The 7,704-nt window shown below is 46.8% G+C and overlaps 1 protein-coding gene across 1 annotated transcript; it reads right to left on the bottom strand.

Moving 5' to 3' along the window:
* Positions 1–283: 283 nt before the first annotated feature.
* Positions 284–5,859, bottom strand: LOC308581153 (natural cytotoxicity triggering receptor 3-like). The gene is made up of 4 exons (XM_081183657.1): positions 5,509–5,859; positions 3,379–3,501; positions 2,321–2,364; positions 284–432 (listed from the first exon to the last, which is right to left on the bottom strand). The coding sequence occupies exons 1-4, from the start codon at positions 5,834–5,836 to the stop codon at positions 319–321; spliced, it is 609 nt and encodes a 202-aa protein (XP_081039783.1). The 5' UTR covers positions 5,837–5,859; the 3' UTR covers positions 284–318.
* Positions 5,860–7,704: the final 1,845 nt, after the last annotated feature.

Here is a 7,704-nt window from a genome sequence, read left to right as displayed (position 1 = left end):
AACTTAATTCAATTCGTTCCAGAGGTCCGTTCTTAACCCGAAACCGTTCTTAACCTGAGGTGCACTTTCACTAATGGGGCCTCCTGCTGCCGCCAAGCCGCCACCACACAATTTCTGTTCTCATCCTGAGGCAAATTTCTTAACCCAACGTACTACTTCTGGGTTAGCGGAGTCTGTAACCCGAAGCGTTTGTAACCCAAGGTACCACTGTACACATATCTTTTAATTCCCCCCCCCTTTTTTGTATTTTTTCTTTTATTCTTTTTCTCTTTTCTCTGTAACTTTCAAAAATGCAATAAAATTTTTTTTAAAAAAAGACTATACACGTATGGAAGCATATGTGACCTTTTCGCTTTGACGCTTGGATTTCCCCGTCTTCTTCACGACGACCTCTGAATAATTCAGATCTGCCGTTGACTCTGACTTCTTGTCCTACGGAAAGAGGTCAAAGAATCAGTGTCATCGTTTGTGAGCTTCCCCCAGATGTTTCCTGAACACTGGTACAGCCACAACATCAGCCATTAGGCCTCTAGCAAGTTACCGCTCCTTCAGATCAACCTTACTACAATCGCTGCAATTACAGTCAAACCTTGGTTGTCGAACGTAATCCGTTCCAGGAGACTGTTCGACTTCCGAAACGTTCGACAACCAAGGATCAAAGGGTGGTTGGCAAAGTCAGTGGAGAGAAAAGAAGAAAAAACTCCCCGGAAGCCGTTCAGCTTCTGAAAATTGTTCGAAAACCAAAGCAGCTATTTCTGGGTTTTTGGCGTTCGGCAGCCAAAATGTTCCAAAGGGAGGCATTTGGCAGCTGAGGTTTCACTGTGTTGTTTTTTCCAGGGATGCGGGGAGTAATTAATGCACCCGTCCAGGGGTGGCAGAGAAATTTGGTTCTCATTTCATTGCCAACATACCTAATTCTCACTTCCTAAAACAATATGCAAAACCAAAAGATAGCTGTTCTTCTAAATTCGCTTTTCTCTGAATTTTGCAGTGCAGGTCTCCAGCCCAAAGATAGCCTAGATAGGTCAGTTGGTTAGGTACTGATAATGCCAAGGTTGCAGGCTTGAACCCTGTATGAGGTGGCTGCATATTTGGGTTGGACTAGATGATCCTATCTGGTCCCTTCTATGTATTGAACAATGAGCACATCTGGGCGAAGTGTGTCTTAAACCAAGTGCCTTAGGGGAAGTGGCGTACAAAAATGCACTACACTGGGGGAGACCGCTTGCAAAAAAAAAATGGATATACAGTGGTAAGGTAAAGGTAAAGGGACCCCTGACCATTAGGTCCAGTTGTGGCCGACTCTGGGGTTGCGGCGCTCATCTCGCTTTATTGGCCGAGGGAGCCGGCCTACAGCTTCCGGGTCATGTGGCCAGCATGACTAAGCCGCTTCTGGCGAACCAGAGCAGCGCATGGAAACACCGTTTACCTTCCCACCGGAACAGTACCGATTTATCTACTTGCACTTTGACGTGCTTTCGAACTGCTATGTTGGCAGGAGCAGGGACCGAGCAACGGGAGCTCACCCCGTCGCAGGGATTCGAACCTTCTGATCGGCAAGTCCTAGGCTCTGTGGTTTAACCCACAGCACCACCCACGTCCCTTACAGTGGTACCTCGGGTTAAGTACTTAATTCGTTCCGGAGGTCTGTTCTTAACCCAAAACTGTTCTTAACCTGAGGTACCACTTTAGCTAATGGGGCCTCCCGCTGCCGCCACACCGCTGGCGCACGATTTCTGTTCTCATCCTGAGGTAAAGTTCTTAACCCGAGGTACTATTTCTGGGTTAGCGGAGTCTGTAACCTGAAGTGCCTGTAACCCGAGGTACCACTGTAGTTGCTCAAGGGAGCCGTAGACTCAAAAAGGTTGAAAACCTCTGGGCTAGAGACTACATCAGTTCTGCCTCACCTCTCCAACCTCCTCCCAGTTTCCAAACTTGCCTGTCTAGTGTTATCTATGCTAGCTAACTGTGTTTCAAGCACAAGCCAGTCTGCAGATTATAGCTGTCAACTTTCAGATTTGAAAATAAGGGATCAGCAGCCTCACCTGTCCCAGGGACAGTCTACGGGATATCCAACAATCCGGGATAGCAGCAGGAAGCAGTGGGAAACGGCGCTGGAATAAGGGAATTTCCCGCAAAAAAAGGGAAGGTTGACAGCTATGCTGCAGATATCGGGTATCAGACCTGAGACCTTTGCTATGCCATGAAGTATCTGCGACTGAACTGCAGCCCTTCTGCCTCCCAACCGTATCCAGCTTGGAGCCAGGTTTCTGAGCGCTACACTTGCAAGCCTGACTCTGTTTTTAAGCTCGGGGCTTACCTGACTCAGGCGTTTCGTCCTGGATCCTCTTGCTTGGCGGCAACCTGCAAATTCAGTTTCGTAAAATGTAGCGAGCGAGATGCAATCCGAACAAATTTTCCTCTAAGTATAACCCATTGGAGGCCTATCTTTGGTTCCCGTCTCTTTGCTACGCTATAGCAGCTTTCACCAAGCTTATGCCCTCCAGGTGTTTTGGACGTCAACATAATATCATTTCCTTAATAACAATTTATTTAACTAAAACAATAACATTATAGCATATGTATCTGTAATGAATATAGGGGTTGCTCGTGCGTAAGTTGCCGCCACTCCTGGCTATGTTGCCTTGTTAAACCCTTTCTGTCTGGACAGCCCTTCACTTTGTGACTGCCTCAGTCGCTAGCAGACTCCGTCAGTGGGCGTTTCTTAAACCTTTTCCAGCATAAAAGCTGTTTGACGCCAAGTCTCCTCCTACTCTCCCTGCGCGGAAGTCTTCTGTGCAGGGAGGGTGTGGGTAGCGGAGGACCCGTGCTCTCCCTGCTGGTGTCCAGCGAAGAGTACTGGAGCCCTCTCGCCGATTCCCCCATCTGCCCCCCTTTATCCCTGGTGTTGCGCTGATTTCCTTCCCCCGCTGAGCTACCTCTCTCCCTGCTGGTCCCTTCTCCAGCATCATTTGAGAGCCTTCCCTCCGCCTCTGGCTCCGATGTCAGTTCCCTGACAGTATCCATGTTTGTTAACTTGATGTGGTTAAATGGTTTTTTTATTTAAAAAAAAAAGAGTTTTAGCACACATGAAAAACTTAAAACAAATCCTTATTTCCTGATGAATAGCCTTTGGACTACAATGTAACTTAAACAGAAAACTATCTTTAGAAAGATTTTTCCTCCAAAAGCATTTTATTTTAAAAATCCAATTTAAATTTTAAAAATCTGATTTAAATTTTTTAAAAATCCGATTTAAATTTTTTAAAAATCCATTTTTTAAAAAAAGCATTGATTTTTATCCACCCTGCCTTCAACCCCGAGGTCTGTCAAATGCTCATCTCTGGTTTAGAGATAAGCTCCAGTCACCATGCTCACCTTGTCTGTTCCTACAGTAGAGCACTATCAGAGGAGAAACTACAAAAACCGCCAGGGCTGAGCTGAGGCCTGCCCAAAGCGCTATGGAGTGTGTGCTGTTTTCATCAGGTTTCTTAGGATCTCCTAGGAGAGAGAATAAATGGGGTATTACATCATCAAACTTCAGAATCAAGGTAACAAAATGTTATAAGGCACACTCACCCACATATGTACACAGTGCCGCAATACAGGAAGACATTGTGAGAAAATTTCAGATTAAATTCAACAGATCCTGCTGGATTGCTGTTGCGGTTTCTATTCTTTCTTTTTAACTTTAGATGTTCCTCTGGGCATTTTTATACACTAGCACAGAGAATCTCTTGCCTCATTGCCGCCAACAAGAAAACACAGTCTTGTCCTTTGGCCTTGCATGGGGTTTTTCCCTCTCAGACAGAACAACCAACTGTCTATTTCTCATGTAGCACATGTTATCACACCCTGAGAATGGCCTTTCTCCTTAGAAGTTAGAATATTTGGGAACATTCAGTGACATCACTGCTGCCCATCCAATCTAGGGGAGAACCTCAAAGCAGCAGCCGGTCCTTAGAAATTACAACTAACCCAGAATGCAGCAGCCAGACTAATGACTGGGAGTGGCCATCGAGACCACATAACACCGGTCTTTAAAAAACCTACATTGGCTCCCAGTACGTTTCCGAGCGCAATTCAAAGTGTTGATACTGACCTTTAAAGCCCTAAACGGCCTCGGTCCTGTATACCTGAAGGAGCGTCTCCACCGCCATCGTTCAGCCCAGACACTGAGGGCTGCCTTCAGATGTCTTCTAAAAGTCTGGTAGTTGTTTTTCTCTTTGACATCTGGTGAGAGGGCGCCACTACCGAGAAGGCCCTCTGCCTGGTTCCCTGTAAACCTCACTTCTCACAGTGAGGGAACCGCCAGAAGGCCCTCGGAGCTGGACCTCAGTGTCTGGGCAGAACGATGGCCGTGGAGACGCTCCTTCAGGTATACTGGACCAAGGCCGTTTAGGGCTTTAAAGGTCAGCACCAACACTTTGAATTGTGCTCGGAAACGTACTGGGAGCCAATGTAGGTATTTCATGACTGGTGTTATGTGGTCTCGGGGGCCACTCCCAGTCACCGGTCTAGCTGCCACATTCTGGATTAGTTGTAGTTTCCAGGTCACCTTCAAAGGTAGCCCCACATAGAACGCATTGCAGTAGTCCAAGCGGGAGATAACTAGAGCATGCACCATATTTGGAGATGGCTCTCATTTCTCCTTCCAGTCTCCTCTTGCACAGGCTAAACATACACATCTCCCTCACCCGTTCCTCAAATATATCAATTCTTCACCACCAACTTACTGTCCACACAGAAAATCCAGAAGTACTACACCCCAGCACTTTCTACACAAGCAGCTTCAAGCGACAGGGAAGGCCTGTGGCTGAGTAGGAGAGCACCTGCATCTTTCCTGAAACCCTGCAGAGCTGTGCTAGTCACTGTAGATTACAGTACAGTGGTACCTCAGGTTAAGAACTTAATTCGTTCCGGAGGTCCGTTCTTAACCTGAAACTGTTCTTAACCTGAAGCACCACTTTAGCTCATGGGGCCTCCTGCTGCCGCCGCGCCGCCGGAGCACGATTTCTGTTCTTCTCCTGAAGCAAAGTTCTTAACCTGAAGCACTATTTCTGGGTTAGCAGAGTCTGTAACCTGAAGCGTATGTAACCTGAAGCGTATGTAACCCGAGGTACCACTGTAAACTGATAATGAGCTAGATGGACTATCTCAGTAGAAGGCAACTTCCTATGATAAAACCAGCAACATCTGAGTCTAGCCCACTGTTTTCCCAATGAACCCATCCCAGTTCCTTCCTTCCTTCTGACCAACTACAGTGGTACCTCGGGTTAAGAACTTAATCCGTTCCGGAGGTCCATTCTTCACCTGAAACTGTTCTTAACCTGAGGTACCACTGTAGCTAATGGGGCCTCCCGCTGCCGCTGCGCGGTTTCTGTTCTCATCCTGAGGTAAAGTTCTTAACCCGAGGTACTATTTCTGGGCCAGCGGAGTCTGTAACCTGAAGCGTCTGTAACCTGAGGAACCACTGTACATTCCTTCCACAGAACCCAAGCTCTTTACCTTTCGCAGCTTTAAGCACGCGAAGCTCAGTCCCGTTCCCCGACGTCTCCTGGAATCCAGGGATCTTCACCACACATTGATACACCCCCGAGTCGTAATGTCTCAGATCCCGTATCTCTATGTCAGCTCTTCTCCCCAAGAGGAAGGCCTGCTCCGAGGTGGGACTCACCCTTCCCATGAATTCCCGGGTGGTCTTTCTGACCTCCACCCCTGGCTCCTTCACCCACCGGAAGCTCCCAACCTTAGGCTCTGAGGTGGAGTTGTAGGAACAGTGCAAGGTGACGGAACCGCCTTCCGTGCCTTCTGCTGAGCTGGGCTGGGAGACCATGAGGAGTTCTTGAGCCTGGGAAGCTGGGACAGTGGAAATGGGATGGGGGTGAGAGAGAAGGAAAAGCAGGAGTCCCAGTTGTTCATGGTCTTGACCAGTTCTCCCAACCTAACCTCCCAGTGTAGCTAAACTGTACAGTCTTAATGGTCCCTGAATGAGGCACCATTGTTCACACACAACTGGGCCAAAACAAACAAGATGAATTTTAACAGGGAGAAATGTAAAGTATTGCACTTGGGCAAAAAAAATGAGAGGCACAAATACAAGATGGGGGACACCTGGCTTGAGAGCAGTACATGTGAAAAGGATCTAGGAGTCTTGGTTGACCACAAACTTGACATGAGCCAACAGTGTGACGCGGCAGCTAAAAAAGCCAATGCAATTCTGGGCTGCATCAATAGGAGTATAGCATCTAGATCAAGGGAAGTAATAGTGCCACTGTATTCTGCTCTGGTCAGACCTCACCTGGAGTACTGTGTCCAGTTCTGGGCACCACAATTCAAGAAGGACACTGACAAACTGGAACGTGTCCAGAGGAGGGCTACCAAAATGGTCAAAGGCCTGGAGACGATGCCTTATGAGGAACGGCTAAGGGAGCTGGGCATGTTTAGCCTGGAGAAGAGGAGGTTAAGGGGTGATATGATAGCCATGTTCAAATATATAAAAGGATGTCATATAGAGAAGGGAGAAAGGTTGTTTTCTGCTGCTCTAGAGAAGCGGACACGGAGCAATGGATCCAAACTACAAGAAATAAGATTCCACCTAAACATTAGGAAGAAGTTCCTGACAGTAAGAGCTGTTTGACAGTGGAATTTGCTGCCAAGGAGTGTGGTGGAGTCTCCTACTTTGGAGGTCTTTAAGCAGAGGCTTGACAACCATATGTCAGGAGTGCTCTGATGGTGTTTCCTGCTTGGCAGGCGGTTGGACTCGATGGCCCTTGTGGTCTCTTCCAACTCTATGATTCTATGATTCTATGATTCTATGATTGTAACTTATTTCCAACATGGTCAAGAGGAGGAAATAAAACTCATGTGGCTATCATTTCAGTTGCATTAGACCACAGCAGGAATGAGGGAGAAATTCAATTCAACTCCTCGCCCTCTGTGTTCTGGAGGTGCATCCCCCTCAGTTCTTGGAAACCATATTTGGTGCTCTCAGAGTTAACGCTGCTGCTCATTTGTCCAGCATGGACAAGTAGATTCCGCACCTGCAGAAACCGCTATACAGTTGCACTTATTTGTGTTGGGACACACAATAGTCACAATTCATTGCAGTATCAATAACAGTGGTACCTCAGGTTAAGTACTTAATTCGTTCCGGAGGTCCGTACTTAACCTGAAACTGTTCTTAACCTGAAGCACCACTTTAGCTAATGGGGCCTCCTGCTGCCGCCGCGCCGCCAGAGCACGAATTCTGTTCTTATCCTGAAGCAAAGTTCTTAACCTGAAGCACTATTTCTGGGTTAGCAGAATCTGTAACCTGAAGTGTATGTAACCTGAAGCGTATGTAACCCAAGGTACCACTGTAATGTAATGTTTCAAATATTTTGTGTATCATTGAAGTCTGGTGAACCGTTGAAGCCTGGTGGTTAAATCTGACAAAGTATTACCTGTGAAAGTTTGCACCACAATAAATTTACGGGTCTTTAAACTGCCACAGGACACAACTTCATAAGCCTTGCTACAAGTGCTTAACACGGCTAAACCAAAAAAGTCTGGTTTGGATTTGAAATATGTTATTAGAATCATGTAGGTGATAATCTGAAGGCAGCACTGTTTCAGGGAAGTTTTTAATGTCTGATGTTTTATTGTATTTTTAATATTTTGTTGGAAGTTGCCTAGAGTAGCTGGGGAAACCCAGTCAGATGG

The sequence above is a fragment of the Podarcis bocagei genome (assembly GCF_964188305.1).
Source record: "Podarcis bocagei genome assembly, chromosome: 2".
Taxonomy (NCBI): Eukaryota; Metazoa; Chordata; class Lepidosauria; order Squamata; family Lacertidae; genus Podarcis; species Podarcis bocagei.
The sequence above is the reverse complement of the archived record's forward strand: the minus strand, read 5'-3'. Positions and strand labels throughout refer to the sequence as shown.